This window comes from Oncorhynchus mykiss, chromosome 30, assembly GCF_013265735.2.
Source record: "Oncorhynchus mykiss isolate Arlee chromosome 30, USDA_OmykA_1.1, whole genome shotgun sequence".
Taxonomy (NCBI): Eukaryota; Metazoa; Chordata; class Actinopteri; order Salmoniformes; family Salmonidae; genus Oncorhynchus; species Oncorhynchus mykiss.
The window spans coordinates 31,827,008-31,845,564 of record NC_050570.1 but is presented as its reverse complement, the minus strand read 5'-3'; the positions used below and the strand labels follow the sequence as shown (position 1 = coordinate 31,845,564).

Here is an 18,557-nt window from a genome sequence, read left to right as displayed (position 1 = left end):
GTGTGTGTGTGTGTGTGTGTGTGTGTGTGTGTGTGTTAATGCAGTGGTGGGATAGGGAGATGGAACGCAGAGGTGGAATGAATGAGCTGAGAACCACAAAGCAGGCTACATCTTTTCCTTCTAGGAACGTACAATAGGCTTACTGTAAGAGTCTATTGTTTCCATTACAAGGCTGGGACTGTCCAGGATGACCTCAGAGAAAGGGAGAGATCCCATGACCACACACACACACACACACTAAGAAGCAACTCATGCCAGTGTTCCCTGTCTGCAGAGGAAAGGTCCTAATCGAGTCACATCAGCAGTAATATGCAAGAACAACATTTCACTCTGCACAAGGCCTTGCTGACTAGATTATATTTAGTGGTGGAAAATTGTATTAAGATGACTGAGACTGACTGGGTTACATGCTGTGCTGTGGAGAAAAACACATCGGAGCATAGCACCACACAGAGAGACAAATTATTTAGTTTGTTCTGAGCACCGTCATAAGAAGTCTCATTCTATGTGGATACCAGTACATTACTTTGTATATAAAAACATGAAGAAAACAAGGCCTACATGTTTTCCTTCAAAAGGCTGTTCTCATGTTACATCAATGATTAGAGAAAGTCCGCAAAAACATTTGTATATATATATTTTGAAAGCGATCTATTGACAAGGTCGGATAAACTGCAAACCACACTTTGGTTTAGTTACTGCCACCAATTGGTAATATTAGCATTTTTGGACCAAAGCCAACATTGATTTATATGTTTCATCTCCCCCCAACAGGATCTGGTCAGAAAAGGGATCCCCCACCACTTCCGGGCGATAGTATGGCAGTTGCTATGCAATGCCCAGAACATGCCTATCAAAGACCAGTACTCTGAGCTGCTGAAAATGACGTCACCTTGCGAGAAGCTGATTCGCCGGGACATCGCCCGGACCTACCCTGAGCACGAGTTCTTTAAGGAGGACAGCTTGGGACAGGAAGTACTCTTCAATGTCATGAAGGTGAATGATTTATAGGTTTTTTTTTAAAAAAGGATTTCTAGAATCAAGGAGTAAGCTATGAGGGAATCCTCTAACCTGGAACTCTTCAACAGGGATAAAAAAAAATAATTTGGAGAAAGTGACTGGAATTTTGCAACCCTTGTTTTGTTTCAAACCAATACGCGCAACTGATTGCTTTACAGTGTGGTCTGGAATTGGTTTAGCGGTTAGCTCCTGCGCCTTCAGCACTAAGACACTGAGTATACCAAACATTACGAACACCTTTCTAATATTGAGTTGCACCCCCCCACCTACCTTTTTGCCCTCAGACCTGCCTCAATTCATCAGGGGCATGGACTCTACAAGTTGTCGGAAGCGTTCCACAGGGATGCTAGCCCATGTTCACAGTTGTCAAGTTGGCTGGATTTCCTTTAGGTGGTGCACCATTGTTGATACACACGGGAAACTGTTGAGCGTAAAAAAGCTGCAGCGTTGCAGTTCTTGACACAAACACGCCTCCCCCAATTGTCTCAAGCCTTAAAAATCCTTATTTAACCTGTCTCCTCCCCTTCATCTAAACTGATTTTAAGTGGATTTAAAACACATTACATCAATAATGGATCACAACGTTCACCTGGTCATGGAAAGAACATGTGTTCTTAATGTTTTGTATACTCAGTGTATAATCGTAACTGGAATGAATCCTGGACCATCTTTCGACAAATCTTTCCTGTCCGTCTCCAATTATCTGTCCTATCAGCCTGATCCCATATCCATTTGTGCTCTTGGCAGGATAGCACCAACAGACTGGCAATCAGCCGACTGTCCTATCAATAGAAGACGAAGAAGAATGCGTTAGAGTACTGGTTTTATTCTTCTCATGCGCCAGAGCCAGAATTGTTCTAGAAAAGCTGTTTCTCAACCCAATGGAGTAGTAATTCATTAGGTTTTAATGGGAGCCAGTAGCCCTGCTTCGTGCTGAATTGCTTGAACACAGGGCAGAAAGTGTTGAGTCCACAGTTACACCTTGACCCTGAAAAACCTTAGCTGGGACAGTTTCTCATAGACCCAGACTTGCATGCCAAGTGGCACTATATTCCTCTATAAAGTGCACTACTTTTGGTCAAAAGGAATGCTCCATGTAGGGGATAGTGTGCCATTTGGGATGCACACGCAGAGTGCTTAGCTCTCCTCATGACCATGGCTGAAGACTGATCCGAGGTCACTTCCTGTTGTTGTTGTAGGCCTACTCTCTGGTGGACCGGGAGGTCGGTTACTGTCAGGGAAGTGCTTTCATCGTTGGACTGCTGCTCATGCAGGTAATAATGGGACTAGAACACACACACACGATGTGCTATGGTCACATGTAACCTTCCACTACACACATCGACAGACTCATTATATTGACCAGAGTACATTTTCTTGAGAACTGTGTACTAGGAGTTGTGTGTTTTTCATGACCACTGGTAAATTGTGTGGTGGTGATTAACTTGTATTATAATGTCTGATTTTGTATTGTGTGAAGTTTGTATTTTTTTTAATTAAAGGTTTAATTACGTTGTGAGGTCTCTTAAAGGCTGGTTTCCCAGACACAGATTAAGCCTAGTCCTGGACTGAAAAACATTGTCAATGAAGAATCTCCATTGAAGGTATATTTTAGTCCAGGACTTGGCTTAATCTCTCTTTCTGTCTCTCTGTGTTTGTGTGGTTTAGATGGTGTATGAGGAGGTCTTTTGTTTTGCTAAAGGAAACTGTTTGTTGATCTTTGTGTTTGTTTGGTGGTGTCCCCTCACCAGATGCCTGAGGAGGAGGCGTTCTGTGTGTTTGTGAAGCTGATGCAGGACTACAGACTGAGAGAACTGTTCAAACCCAGTATGGCTGAGCTGGGACTCTGCATGTACCAATTTGAGTTTATGATCCAGGTAAGACCCGATATGGGTTCGATACATGAAAGAATTGCAAATCTTTTACAGAGCAATATCGACTTACAACAGCACGCTCCAAGACTCCTTACATGCTGAATAGACCGGGCGCGGGCTTGCTTCCGCGTGCGCCATCGGGCGCATGTTGATTTTGGCCATCCATCACAGACGCGATCGGGACACACAGGTTGAAATATCAAAACTAAATCATAACCAACTATATTAATTTGGGGACAGGTCGAAAAGCATTAAACATTCATGGCAATTTAGCTAGCTAGCGTGCTGTTGCTAGCTAATTTTTCCTGGGATATAAACATTGGTTTGTTATTTTACCTGAAATGCACAAGGTCCTCTACTCCGACAATTATTAAACAGATAAAAGGGTAAACCAAGTTTAGTTTCTAGTAATCTCTCCTCCTTCAGTCTTCTTCTTTGGGCTTTATTATGGCGGGTTGGCAACCAACTTTAAGGTGCATCACCACCACCAACTGGACTGGAGTGTGGACCTCAGTTCATCTTTCAATCACCCACGTGCGTATATGCTCCTAAAAACCAATAAGGAGATGGGAGAGGCAGGACTTGCAGCGTGTCAAGCGTCACAAATAGAACCTAGTTTTATTTTAGCACCTGACTACGGAGACACTCATTGAGACGCGAGCAGTTCGGATGCAATGATTGAATAACATGTATGTGTACATTTATTTTGCAACGCTCGCACATGTAGCGCGGTAAGCATGTCAGAATGTTAATTTATTATAACAATATGAATACAAATTATATAGTAATCATTTAGCAGACGCTCTTATCCAGAGCGACTTACAATTAGTCAATGTGTCATGATAATGTGACATCTTTATTCAAGATCATGTTTTATTCTATTCATATCTCCCTCTATCTCCGACCCACCGTTTCACCCCCTCCTTTAGGAACTTCTCCCAGACCTCCATATCCACTTCCAGGCCCAAAGTTTCCACACTTCAATGTACGCCTCCTCCTGGTTCCTCACCATTTTCCTCACCTCCTTCCCTCTCCCTGTTGCTACCAGGATCTTTGACATCTTCATGTTAGAGGTGAGTCCAGTTAAAGGTGCAATCCACGTCGCCCAACTGTATGCCAAAATTGGCTGCAGGGCTGCCATTTTGCTGATAAACTAAACCCAGATTGTCGCTTTTAAAGAACGTCTGATTTACTCATGTTTGACAGTCTACTTCTAGTCAAGTGAGTCCAGAATATTTTTTATTACAGCCAACACAAGGGTCTGTGAGGAAATGCAAGCAATTAGCGCCCACCGGTGGCCTTGGCATAAAGGACGCATTGGAATATCTTATGGACTAAACTTCAATTTCACCTTGGTAACGCAGTGTTCTGTGCGGTACTAGATAATGGAATGTTATGATAATGGAATGTTTGTCTCAGGGTCTGGAGATAGTGTTCCGTGTGGGACTGGCCATCCTACAATTGAACCAGGCAGAACTCATACAGCTGGACATGGAGGGAATGTTACAGGTATGACTGAGCAGCCATAACCATTACAATTACAACCCTGTCGGAGTTTTAATGCACACAATTATGCATTCAATTCAAACTTTTTTCATCCCAGAGGGGCAATTATTGCCGGCAGGCACAAGATATAGTCTGGTCCCAGATCTGTTTGTTCTGTTTGTGACAATGGCCGTAGGCATTGACAAGATGGCACAAACTGATCTGGGACCAGGCTATAGGATACAGATTGAAAGACAATAAACATACACTTGAAGTTTCTTTGTGTGAGCATGTCTGTCTCGTACTCACCCAATCGTTACGTCTCGCCTGCTCTGCTGTAGCACTTTCAGAAGGTCATTCCCCACCAGCTGGAAAGTGGACCAGACAAGGTCATCCTCGCTGCTTATAACGTCAAGTACAACGCCAAGAAGATGAAGAAGTAAGTACTACGCTTCTGCTCGCTCCTTGGACTCTAGGCCTGGTTACTGTAAAAGCACGTCTGTGGCTGCAGATGTAATCGATGTGTTCCTTGAGCTGTCATGGCAATGGTAGTTACAGTGTGATGGAGATGGGTGCTTGTCTCAAGTACACGTGTTGCAAGTGCGCTGTATTGATGCCGTATGACCCCTGTTTTCAGGTTAGAAAAGGAATACACTACAATCAAAACTAAGGAGATGGAGGAGCAGGTGGAGATTAAGGTGAGTGGTGAAGCAGTAGGCTATGTGTTTAGTTTGAAACATGTTTTAAACTTACCAGGGTATCAGTCAAGGCAGTGGTATTTTTCACTCTTATAGACATCAGTACGGGTCAATTTGATCACTATTAGCAGTTGATCACTATAACCGCGCTCCATACGCTGAGTTCACTGTACTTAAAACCCCAGGTATGTATGATCTTTTTCTTTGTGTTCTGTGTCCTTGTGTTGCAGAGGTTGCGCACAGAGAACAGACTGCTGAAACAGAGGCTAGACACACTGGAGAAAGTGAGTGACAAGAAGGAGGTGGAGGAGGGTGGTAAACCGGTTGAACCATGGCTCTCCTTGCCATCCTATGTCACGGCACCAGTCATAATAATAATAATAATAAGCCATATTATACCAGTGAACCTTTTTGCCAGGGCCATTCACACAACAAAACCATAACCCCCTACCATACATTAACCCATCAAGTGCTTGTTCATGCGTCATGTGTCTGTCGTTGTTCACTAAAGACTCGTGGGTCTTGTCGCTACTAACTGGCCTGTGCTGCTGTTGGGCTGTCTGTCCAATTTACAAGACAACACTAGAATTCTCACTCACTGACAGTGTATATCTTATTGGGTGAAAGGATCCTAGTTGGCTTTGGAATGCAAGTCTTACATTGAGATGCATGTCTCAGTCTTGAGATCCACGCTCAGGACCAGGTAAGATTAAGACCACTTTATTGGTCGATTGCACACAAGGTCCACTGTTGTGGAGTGTTAAGTGCCTTGCTCGAGGGCACAATGGCAGGCAATGGCATCTAGGATTTGATACCAGCAACCCTCTGGTTGCCAGCTCACTTCACATCAGACCCTCTGACTATAGCTGGCTGTGGCGCTCTAAAAGGCTACATTCAGTGATGGCTGTTGACTCCTGGGATGATGCAGAGCAGCACTGCATGCACGGCTGCCATTGTTGTGCATGTTGTTGGGATCTTCCGGTATGTTTGTCTGAGCACAAAGATACAGGCACTGCCAGGCCTGGTCAGAGTACCAGGACACAGTGCATGAGGCCTGGGCAGAGGACTGCCTGAGTATCTGTCCCAAACGACCAGACTCTGTCTAGAGGCATAACCACTCACTCACTCATATCACAGTATCGCTTCAAATCCAGTCGAAGGCTGCAACTTCTCATACCCAAAATATTAACTGGAATTGCTCAAAAGCTTCTAAAGTGTAACCATGCGGCACTTAAGAACCTAAAAAGGCATGGCTACATCCTAAAAATAAATGCTGCTTATAGCGAACTTCTTAGTCTCATTTTTCTCTTGGCCCTGTTTAGCCCTCGTCTTCTGCTTTGCCTGTGTGAAACTCATCACCATGTTGTCTGTCACCCTAACCACCTAATTCTCACTGTCACCACTTTACCCCCACAACCTTTTCACTACACCTCAAGACCATGTTCCTTTTCTACCTCCCATACTTGTAAAATAACCTGGACACTATGGGGCAATTGCTAACATCAATGCATGGCTGAGTGAACATTTGACTTATGTGGAAGTTAGGATTCACGTTGTAATTGGTTGCCAAAACGACGGAGGAAGGAAAATGAACATTGAGTTTCCCTTTATAAAAACCAAATCAAGTGTTTGTCTGTTTTTCTTCTGTTATAACTGTGTTCTTTGGTCTTTCGTTCTGTGCTTCTCTCTCTTGTGGATATTTCTGTTTTGTAGGAAAGTGCTTCCTTGGCAGATAGATTGATCCAGGTATAAACTTCATTTTCTCCTCCACTATCCCCCCCCTCATCCCTCTTACATTGTACTTTCCCATCTCAAATGTCTGTACTTCGATGTAGCTTTGCATGCTAATGATTTGACCTTTAAATGATAGCACAATAAATGTCCAAATTATTTTTTTTAAATACATTTATGTAAAATTAGGACATGGAAATCAGATCGCTTTGGTGAAATCTAGGATTCAAGAAGTGCATGTAATCAGAGCTATCATTCCGAGTCCACCAAAGAGACTCAATCTTAAACTTTTACAGAGAGAAAAAACAGCATGCGTTTTAAAACCACCAACAATCCTGCTTTATTTATATCATCTTTGATATGCCCACCCCTTCCGTTCATCCCACCCTCGTGGTGCTCCCTGCTCACACCAACGTCGGTTGGTTATGTCCTAAAGGGACAAGTGACACGCGCCCAGGAGGCAGAGGAGACCTACCTGGTCGTGCGGGAGCTGGCCACAGTCAGGCAGCAGAGCGAAGAGGCCACAGCTCAACTGGAGCTGGCACAGAGCACCATCAGGGAGCTCCAGCAGAGACCACTATTGGTAAGGAGTAACACAGTGCTCATGTTCCCGTATGACTCAGTTGATTTAGTCTGGCGATGACAATTCCAGGGATCACATTGACATACTACGAATGTATGCACTTACTGTACTGTAAGGCGCTTTGGATTAAAGCTCCTGCTAAGTGGCACATATTACAGTGCCACCTCTGGGAGGGATGATCATCAGCCCAGGCCTGGTCAACCCACCATCCATCAGGCTCGGATCAGTGGTCTGGTCTCCATGTCTGACTCAGGCACAGGATATTGAGATTGTTGAAATGTCTCCTGATCTGGTGCAACTATTTTGGCTTGTTGGTGTTCACTATTTTAATGGGAGGATTTCGTATAACGCCCTAGGTCAGATAGTCATGAGATTGAATAAGATGCAGCTTTTGTTTTAACACTGGATGCATGGGCACTGACTGTTTCTTCTGTCCACATTCATGTCTTGAGAACTAGCCATGTATACAGTGCCTTTGGAAAGTATTCAGACCCCTTGACTTTTTCCACATTTTGTGAGGTTACATCCTTATTCAGAATTGATGGAATGTTTTTTTTTTTTTTTCCCTCATCAATCTGCACACAATACCCAATAATGATGTAGCAAAAACAGGAGTTTCTCTCATTCTTCTCTGCAGATCCTCTCAAACTCTGTCAGATTGGATGGGGAGCGTTGCTGCACAGGTCTTTCCAGAGATGTTCTATCGGATTCGAGTCCGGGCTCTGGCTGGGCCACTCAAGGACATTCAGAGACTTGTCCCGAAGCTACTCCTGCGTTGTCTTGGCTGTGTGCTTAGTGTCGTTGTCCTGTTGGATGGTGAACCTTCACCCCAGTCCTGAGTCCTTGAGCGCTCTGGAGCAGGTTTTCATCAAGGATCTCTCTGTACTTTGTGCCGTTCATCTTTCCCTCGATCCTGACTAGTCTCCCAGTCCCTACCACTGAAAAATATCCCCACAGCATGATGCTGCCCCCACCATGCTTCACCTTAGGGATGGTGCCAGGTGTCCACCAGATGTGATTCTTGGCATTCAGGTCAGAGTTCAATCTTGGTCTCATCAGACCAGAGAATATTGTTTCTCATGGTCTGAGTGTCCTTTAGGGACCTTTTGGTAAACTCTAAGCAGGCTGTCGTGCCATTTACTGAGGAGTTGCATCCGTCTGGCCACACTACCATAAAGGCCTGGTTGGTGGAGTGCTGCAGAGATGGTTGTCCTTCTGGAAGGTTCTCCTATCTCCACAGAGGAACTCTGGAGCTCTGTCAGAGTTACTATCAGGTTCTTGGTCACTTCCCTGACCAAGGCCCTTCTCCCCCGATTGCTCAGTTTGGCCGGGCGGCCAGCTCTAGGAAGAGTCTTGGTGGTTCCAAACTTCTTCCATTTAAGAATGATGGAGGCCACTGTGTCCTTGGGGACCTTCAATGCTGCATAAATGTTTTGGTACCCTTCTCCAGATCTGTGCCTCGACACAATCCTGTCTCGGAGCTCTACGGACAATTCCTTCAACCTCATGACTTGTTTTTTCTCTGACACTGTCAACTGTGGGACCTTATATAGACAGGTGTGTACCTTTGCAAATCATGTCCAATCAATTGAATTTGTGATTATTGTGATGTTGCTATTGTAAATGTTTGTAGGCCTATGTAGCCAAATAATCTTTCAAGTGTTCTACTCCGCTAGCCAGCACCTCACCTAAATTGGTGTGCGTTTCTTTCGCCTCGAGATCAATTAATTTAATTTACCACAGGTGGATTCCAAGTTGTACATCTCAGACGCACCTGAGCTCAATTTCGAATCTCTTAGAAGGGTCTGAATATTTATGTAAATGTATTTGTTTTTTATTTGTAATACATTTGCAAAAATAGAATAGTAGATTGCTGGGGATAATTTTTGTTTTTTTTAATCCATTTTAGAAAAGGGCTGTAACAAAATGTGGAATAAGTCCAGGCATCTGAATACTTTCCGAAGGCACTGTATGTATATCCTGTGTTGACAATGTTTACTTTTCACACTTAATCAAAATATGTACGCTGCTTAGCAACAAATTCACAGTCTATAAAGTTGACAGTAGAGATGGATTCTCCCCACCTCTTCACTGCAGACCACAAACTCAAAAAGTCTCTTTTCTTACTCTATACAGAATGATCCTGTTTCAATGCATTACTTCAAATTGGGGCATGCTGTTTGCGCAGTGCAATCACCTTTTGCAGTCATTATCATACTCCTGGAAAGGATTCATGAATTTATAAGGAGGTGCTGTGGGTGTATGCAATGTGGAGTCAGAGCTGTGTGTGTGGTACCCCAGTGGGACCCTCTCTTGGTGCTAAACAGACCCTTTAATATTGATGAGCTGATTTAGTGAAACGTGTTGTGATGTCTGCACTGCGGTGTTTTACATAATGTGTTCTCTTGCTCTGACAATGAGCTGCTATACCCATTAAACATTTAGAATGATTTGGGAGAGTGAGCCTAATTTGCTACCCTCTGGAAATCAAGGATGAAATGGAGGCGCTATACTGCTTGGTGTATTTGAGGGGTTGTTAGTGGTATGCAATTTAATAAGTTAGATAGCTACTTCTAAGTTCCAGCATAATAACTATGCATTTCTCATGTTGATTGCTCAAATGTTTTTTTTTTTTTTTTTTACAATACTATGTTCATGTATATAAATATATTAAATGAAAATATATAACATTTATATTGTAATTGAATTTTAAGTAGGTCATTTGAATATCCAGTGTTATTTCGAGATTCTAACGCATTCCTACTCAGACTAACCTAAAGGACACTATTGGCCAGTTTCCAGGAGACCGATAAAGCCTAGTCCTGGACTATAATGCACCATAAATGGAGATTGTCCATTGACTAATTTTAGGTCTGGGGAAACAATTTCAAAAGGTGTATCAAATAATATGTCTTCTTCACTCTCTCCTGTTCCTCCCTCTCCTTTCTGTAGAAGGGCATCCCCTGCTACACAGAGGAGTCTATCCTGCAGCTGGAGAGAGAATTGGTTCAGGCCAGGCTAAAGGAGGCAGAGTCCCAGTGTGCCCTCAAAGAGATGCAAGACAAGATCCTGGACATAGAGAAGGTGTGTTACCTGGCTCAGACTGTCTCATGAATTCACTCACTGTCACAGTGCTGCCTAGTTTAACTCCTCTGTCAGGCATTCCACCTGGAATAGGTAAACATTGTGGGATATTGCGGATAGAAATGTCATGACTAGAGCTGATGTGATTCCGTGAGGCATGTTTGTTCTACATTAGGGATGCAAATTTCATAAAATGATGCTGCCGACTAACTGACCCCCATTAACCAGTTAACAGATGACATTTGTTTTGTAAAATGATGTGACAAACAGAAAATAATATGCATGCCTACAAGGAACTAGGCCTGGGACGATACCAGTACTGCAATACTCGTTAGTATCGTGGCAAAGAAATAAAATGCAAAGCGGATTTAACTTTGTTTCCAACATTAGGGCGGTTTTCCTCAAACGTTGTCTTCATCCAGAGTCACATTTATTCACAAACATCCACACCCCTATCCCCAGCATGACCTCAAACTGCACCATTTTGTTTCTGTCCGTTGCCCATGCACTTTCAACATTTAGATAATAAAGCATTTGGCCTTTCCATTGTGTTAACGATGGAGGATAGGTAGATTTTTTTTCTTCTTCCAGTTAAGTATATGTTTTTCAAGATTGACGAGAAAAGTATTGTCCAACCCATCGAGTGTCTGACTGCACCCTCAGTGAGAATTGTGTCTCTTGTATAATACCTTCTATACATTAGTTTATACTGGATTAAGCGTACATTTTTCATTATCTGTAAATATCGTAAGTAATGTTCAGATGTGAAAGTAAGGCGGTGTGGTCTGGTACGCCGTTCCGTCCAAAAGAAGCAGTGTGGGTACGCCGTTCCGTCCAAAAGAAGCAGTGTGGGTACGCCGTTCCGTCCAAAAGAAGCAGTGTGGGTACGCCGTTCCGTCCAAAAGAAGCAGTGTGGGTACGCCGTTCCGTCCAAAAGAAGCAGTGTGGGTACGCAGTTCCATTAAAACACGAGCCTATCACAATAATGAAAACAAAATGTCTAAAACTGTTGGCTATTACACCATTATTTATCGCTCCCATATGAGGCATGAAAAATGAGCGAATGGACTTGAAAACATGCGGTAGGTGTATAGCCTACGCTCTAAAATGCGATGTGGTCCAACAAGAACATTGACATTTTGCCAAGGCAGAGATAAGTGGCCGACAGGAGACGCGCAACGACAGCTGTGAAGGCATTCATTCTGGTCTAATGAAAATCGGCAAATGTCATGACACTTTTTGGTGTTTTTTTTGTCACAGGTGTCTCTTTCCATTCACCACTGTTTGGAGGCAGGAAATAAGTTGCGAGTGGATGAACGTGCGTGGGTAGCCTAGTAAAGGAGCCTGTTTGAAGTGATTGACAATTAGATTAAAACATCATGACTGGTTGTGTTTATGCCACAATAAAAGGTAATACATTTTAAAAGTTAAATGACAAATCTTTATGACCCACAGAGATGCTATTGAGTTAATAGGGATTCTAAATATAGTTCTATGATTAGGCCCCATGGCCGGCCTGCCCATTAGGCAGGATTAGAAAGTTGCCTAGAGTGGCAGTTCGACGAGGGCGCAATTTTATGAGTTAAAGATGCACCTCCAACAACACATAACACCTTACATTATTCTGCCCCAAAACAATAAATTCTCCCACCCAGTGGCATGAGGGCTATTTAAGTGAGCGCTGATGCTGCCCCATGATAAGTAGTGCCCACTTGGCCAAAGGCAGGGGCTCAAAATATTTAGCTTGTCCATGCCCAGCGTTCCTTGCCAGGGTGATGTTGGGAGAAACTAATGCTCCCTAAAATGTATTTAATATTGACTAAATTATGCAGCCTACGTGTTGTTTTTTTTGTAGCTCATAGACTGGAGAACAAATGGATTACAATGTCACAAGACACTTTTTCAATCATTAACTTATTAATGAGGAGAGCGTGCAGGAGAATGTAAACTAAAAAGGCAAGTGGGCAGCATAATGAAACAGGGGTGGACAGCAAATGGTTCCCAATTCATTTCAACAACATTCCTTCATATTAATTCGACTTCACTAACAACAAGGGCTTTGTTGGAGCCTATTTCTTCCTATTCAATAAAATAAGAGTTAGGCCTACCTGTTTGACAGAAACAATCATGCTATCCATAGATTTGTCATTAATCCAAATCCTCCAATACTGGCACCATGCACTCCTTAAATACACTACATGACCAAAAGTATGTGGACACCTGGGCATTAATATGAAGTTGGTTCCCCCTTTGCTGTCACTGATGTTGGGCGATTAGGCCTGGCTCGCTGTCCGCGTTCCGATTCATATCAAAGGTGTTCGGTGGGGTTGAGGTTAGGGCTCTGTGCAGGCCAGTCAAGTTCTTCCATACCGATCTCGACAAACTGTTTCTCTATGGACCTTGCTTTGTGCACGGGGGGCATTGTCATGCTGAAACAGGAAAGGGCCTTCCCCAAATTGTTGCCACAAAGTTGGAAGCACAGATTTCCCTTCAATGGAACTAAGGATCCTAGCCCGAACCATTAAAAACAGCCACCGACCATTGTTTCTCCTACACCAAACTTTGCAGTTGGCACTATGCATTGGGGCAGGTAGTGTTCTCCTGGCATCCACAAAACCCAGATTCGTCCATCGGATTCCCAGATGGTGAACTGCAATTCATCACTCCAGAGAACGCGTTTCACTGCTCCAGAGTCCAGTGGCGGCGAGCTTTACACAGCTCCAGCCAACGCTTGGCATTGCACATGGTGATCTTAGGCTTGTGTGTGTCATAGGCCTGTCCAACCCAGCTCCTCTTTAAATATTAAATTTCTCCTTTTTTGAAATGTAACTCTTGCAGGAAAGCTTTAAAGTGTTCAAGAACCATATGTTTTTTTTTCCCATCATAGAGCCTGTGCACAGTCCATGTAATAAGTTGGATTCATTTGGCTTTGACTTGTATATAATCAAAGTTAACCTTGTCTGTTCAGTCTATTTTCGAAGAATCAAATAAAACATTTTAACAGGCGCTATGCCTTTTTACGGCTTTTAAGCTTCAACTATTCTTCTTATGTACCAACAGTCTGTAGATTGTTATTGCACATACATTGGAGAAAAATTGCAACTTAAGTATTGTGGTCAGTTTGCATTACCTAGTAAATTAAAATATAGTGGCTGGTGGGGGTCTACACACCTCAGAGAAATATGTTTGATGCCCTCCCAGTCACCTCCTCCCAATCCCTTGGATAGAGCCACCAATAACCACCATTGTGTTTTAGCTATAATGACAACAAGGAATAATGACTCGACATCCTCTCTTAATCTGTCCCGAACTCTTACAGGTTTACAAGTCACAAAAATAAATCAAATTACATTGTAGTATAGTTAAATCATAGCTAAAAAGGTATCCCATTTCCTCGTCTTCCGGTAAGGGCAATATTCAAATAGTTCTACTCGTTCTGTGTTCTTGCTGGTCCAATTAATCTTCTAAAGTTTGCAACTTTTCCAAAATGCTAATTCCGTTATCTTCGTTCATGCGCACGCCTTGTTTGTGCGTGTCTGACACAATAGCCTTTACTTTCTTTTTGAGCAAATCCACTTTTGTAATGAGATTGTTGCAGTGTATTTTGTTTTGGTGTGCATTGAGAGTTTCCCTGGATCACCTTTAACTGTTTATTACTGTCGTTTGCGTCTCCAAGTTGATCGTCGTCTTTTCCTCTGGGGGAAGCCATGGCTTGTTGGATTCATATCGCCGCGCCGCTTTACCATCTGATTGGTTCGCTGTTGTACAAAACCGACCACTCACACTCCCAGTTGCTTGGGAATAAGTTGATTTAGAGGCTTAATATTCACTCCCTATGCGTCCTATCGGTACACGCATGAGCCTCTCCTGCCAGCGTGATTTAAATTTAAAGTGGAGACTGCATTCACAGTGTCGACATAATTAGAAATGACTTTGATATTTTATTTGATCGCGGAATCTAACGTTTCTGCTTCGTGTTTTTATTTTTACCATGGGAAGAAATATTGCGATACTGGTATCGCCACAGCCCTACAAGGAACATAATCAAGAAACATTATTTTGGGGGGACTTTCATTCAAACATGCAACAATAGCCACGAAGCAATATTATGTAACATGCAACTACTGTAATGAAGCAGCCAATGTGAAGGGATTTTCAAACATTTGCCAAAATACAATTAGCGGAAAACACTGTTCTAAAACACTGTTCTAAAAAGCGCACCTGGTGCAAGTGATTTCATGTGACGGAGATAAAAGTCTGAATAGAATCTACATAGAAAAATATTATCTGTAAATTGCAAAATGTTGCGCCCTGCTGAACACATCCCTGGTATTTTACTGTCCCTATCCAGCATACTCCACACCCTGAATTTGGGTCTTCTCGGTGATTGTTTTGGTTGTGACTGTTTGTTTCTGTCTCTCTCCTCAGAGGAACACGTCTCTGCCAGATGACACCAACGTAGTGCGGTTGCAGGAGGAGCTGATAGCAGTGAAGCTGAGAGAGGCTGAGGCTGTGACTGGGCAGAAGGAGCTCAGACAACAGGTCAGAGACCTGGAGGAGCACTGGCAGGTAAGGAACAGCTAAATATAGTATAATATAGTATAATTTTGAGGGAAGCTTAGGCTGTGACTGGACTGAAGGAGCTCAGTTGGTAAGGAGGAACATCTATTATCCACACCATATAAGGTGAGGACTTAGCTATTTTAGTTGCGTGGAGTCCGAGCATCTTTGGTTGATTGCGTGCGTCTCCACCTGCTCTTACAGCGTCACCTGGCGCGTACGGCGGGCCGCTGGAAGGACAGCCCTAAGAAGAATGCTATGTCTGAGCTGCAGGACGAGCTAATGAGTGTCAGACTACGGGAGGCTGAGGCCCAGGCAGAGCTCAGAGAGTCACGACAGAGGATGATGGAGTTGGAGACACAGGTCAGAGGGCACACACACAGCTAAGCCTTTGTAGAAATATTAGTAGTCTACCTGTATCTTGACATGAATGTGTGTGCCCTGTTTACAATGTATATTCGTCTATCCCGCCTACACTAACACATTTGCACACATACACACACACTCTTACACTTACACAGTGCATTTGGAAAGTATTCCAACCCCTTGACTTTTTACATTATCTTAGATTACAGCCTTATTCTAAAATGGATAAATAATGTTTTTTCTTATCAATTTACACACACTACTCCATGATGACAGAGGTTTTTAGAAATGTTTGCAAATGTACCAAAACGTTTTTTTTTGGTACATTTACATAAGTATTCAAACCCTTTACTCAGTACTTTGTTGAAGCACCTTTGGAAAGTGATTACAGCCTCAAGTCTTCTTGGGTGTGACGAAACAAGCTTGGCACATCTGTATTTGGAGAGTTTCTTCCATTCTTCTCTGCAGATCCTCTCAAGCTCTGTCAGATTGGATGGGGAGCATCGCTGCACAGCTATTTTCAGGTCTCTCCAGGGATGTTCGAATGGGTTCAAATCCGGGCTCTGGCTGAGACACTCAAGGACTTTGAGAACTGTCCCGAAGCCACTCATGTGTTGTCTTGGCTGTGTGCTTAGGGTTGTTGTGTTGGAAGGTGAACCTTCGCCCTGAGTGCTCTGGAGCAGGTTTTCATTAAGGATCTCTCTGTACTTTGTTCCATTCATCTTTCCCTGCCGCTAAAAAATATCCCCACAGCATGATGCTGCCACCACCGTGCTTCACCGTAGGGATGGTGCCAGGTTTCTTCCAGACGTGAAGCTTTGCATTCATGCCAAAGAGCTCAATCTTGGTTTCCTCAGACCAGATAATCTTGTTTTTAATGGTCTGAGTCCTTTAGGTGCCTTTTGGCAAACTCTGTCATGTGCTTTTTACTGAGGAGTGGCTTCTGTCTGGCCACTCTACCATAAAGGCCTGATTGGTGGAGTTCTGCAGATATGGTTATCCTTCTGGAAGGTTCTCCCATCTCCACAGAGGACCTCTGTCAGAGTGACAATCGGGTTCTTGGTCACCTCCCTGAGTTGGTCAGTTTGTCCAGGTGGCCAACTCTAGGAAGAGTCTTGGTGGTCCCAAACGTCTTCCATTTAAGAATGATGGAGGCCACTGTGTTCTTGGGGACCTTCAATGCTGCAGAAATGTTTTGGTACCCTTCCCCAGATCTGTGCCTCAACACAATTCTGTCTCGGAGCTCTACGGACAATTCCTTCGACCTCATGGCTTGGTTTTTGCTCTGACATGCACTGTCAACTGTGGGAACTTCTATAGACCGGTATTTGCCTTTCCAAATCATGTCCAAACAATTGAATTTACCGCAGGTGGACTCCAATCAAGTTGTGGAAACATCAAGGATGATCAATGGTTACAGGATGCACCTGAGCTCAATTTCGAGTCTCATAGCAAAGTGTCTGAACACTTATGTAATTAAGGTATTTCTGTGTAGTTTCTGTTATACATTTGCAATTATGGGGTGTTGTGTGTAGCTTGATGAGGAACATGTTTTATTTAATCAATTTTAGAATGAGACTGTAACCTTACACAATGTGGAAAGTCTAGGGGTCCAAATACTTTCCGAATGTGCTGTACATACACTCACCCATGCTACTGCCATACTGTTATTATTATTGTTACATTTATTTATCCTGCTACCCGTCCATTTTTGTAAATGTGGAGTTGGCACTGACCCTGTATATAACTTCCTTTCTTATTTGTTTTATTAGTCATACTTGTTTTATATTGAATACTGCACTATTGGGCAGTGCTTGCAAGTTAAGCATTTCACTGTACATGTGACAAATAAAACTTGAATTTGAGGGTATTCAAATGTCCCCTTTTATTGCATTATCAAATCGCTAGGGGGCAGCAGAAGTACATATTTTTAACTGTCAAAATATCCGTAGCTCCAGATGTACTCGTGTAAGGCGGTAATGTATTCCATGTTGAAGAGGGCAGACATTTTAAGTCACTACTTTCTATTGTAGGCAAATAATGATTCAAGATATAGAAATGGTTTAAAATGGGTGGCTTCTTGTGATATAGCAGTGGGGTTGTGTAGTGCATAAACTGCCCCCTCCCAAAATGTACCTTCCATATCCCTCCCTCCCCGCCTGCAGAACCAGATCCATGGCAACCAACTGCGTCGGGCGGAGCAGGAGGGCCGGGGCTTTCAGGAGCGTGTGACTGTGCTGACCGCCCAGAACAAGAGCCTGTACGTTCAGCTGCAGGAGATCAAACGCAAACAGGCGGAGATTGAGTGCAAGGTAAGAAAGTTTGCTGTTGGGATGACTAGAACTGGCTGGTGAGGTGGCTTTTCCACTGATACCCTATTCACACTACTGAGCCGAACAGAGCTGAGCCAACTGAACTGAACTGTGCTGGCCTGGTTATGCTGCATAATGCATCCACCGTAGAATCTGAAACCATGCCAGAAAGGACAATGAGAATATTTCTCCATCACTGGTTTGTTAAGTTGTCAAAAATCATTATTTTATCTGATCTGTTGCCTCCTGTTAAGATCAGGTCTTCAGGTTCTGAACAGGGAAGCAGTTTGTTTTGCTTTTGACTTCTTAACATCTCTGTGCTGGTGAAGGTGTTAAGTGTGTGTGTGTGTGTGTGTTAAACGGCCCTCTGCAGCTCAGCAACACCCCATTTCTCTCTGGGATTTCCTCAGGAACCATACTAAACTGTAATAAAAATGTTTCCCAGGAGCTTACAGTGTGGTAATGGCTGTTAACATGTCTTTGATAACACTCTAGAAATATTACTTCTGCAGTGGTAATAGGCTAACTGACATAAATGCAATAGGCTATCTTTTCTACAATGTTGGTGACACTCACTCTTTTTCACGTTCGGTGACACTCTGGCCTGACAGTGTTTTATTTATTTGTTTCAGAACAAGGAGGAGGTGATGGCGGTGAGGCTGAGAGAGGCTGACAACATTGCTGCTATGGCTGAGCTGCAGCAACAAATCTCTGAACTGGAGATACAGGTACAGTACTTTACCCTGGCCCCCCTCCGAGTCACATTAGCCTGGCTAGTCATTTCAGCCTAGTCATGGACTAAAGAGCACTTTGAATCTCTATTGAAAGTACTTCATAGCAAGTT

General features: G+C 43.3%; 1 protein-coding gene across 7 annotated transcripts in view; it reads left to right on the top strand.

The window, feature by feature from the left end:
• Positions 1–18,557, top strand: part of LOC110521718 (ecotropic viral integration site 5 protein homolog) — a 95,045-nt gene that overhangs the window by 49,263 nt on the left and 27,225 nt on the right. For 5 of the 7 annotated variants that reach the window (XM_021599519.2, XM_021599517.2, XM_036969384.1 and 2 more), the window contains 15 exons: positions 775–996; positions 2,220–2,294; positions 2,772–2,897; positions 3,824–3,967; positions 4,314–4,403; positions 4,721–4,818; positions 5,017–5,077; positions 5,308–5,361; positions 6,791–6,823; positions 7,245–7,391; positions 10,344–10,475; positions 14,904–15,044; positions 15,240–15,398; positions 17,567–17,713; positions 18,346–18,441. In XM_021599519.2, the coding sequence (XP_021455194.1) occupies positions 775–996; positions 2,220–2,294; positions 2,772–2,897; positions 3,824–3,967; positions 4,314–4,403; positions 4,721–4,818; positions 5,017–5,077; positions 5,308–5,361; positions 6,791–6,823; positions 7,245–7,391; positions 10,344–10,475; positions 14,904–15,044; positions 15,240–15,398; positions 17,567–17,713; positions 18,346–18,441 (1,725 nt within the window). The remainder of the gene's footprint in view (positions 1–774; positions 997–2,219; positions 2,295–2,771; positions 2,898–3,823; positions 3,968–4,313; positions 4,404–4,720; positions 4,819–5,016; positions 5,078–5,307; positions 5,362–6,790; positions 6,824–7,244; positions 7,392–10,343; positions 10,476–14,903; positions 15,045–15,239; positions 15,399–17,566; positions 17,714–18,345; positions 18,442–18,557) is intronic. The other 2 variants (XM_021599516.2, XM_021599520.2) reach the window with 2 other exon arrangements.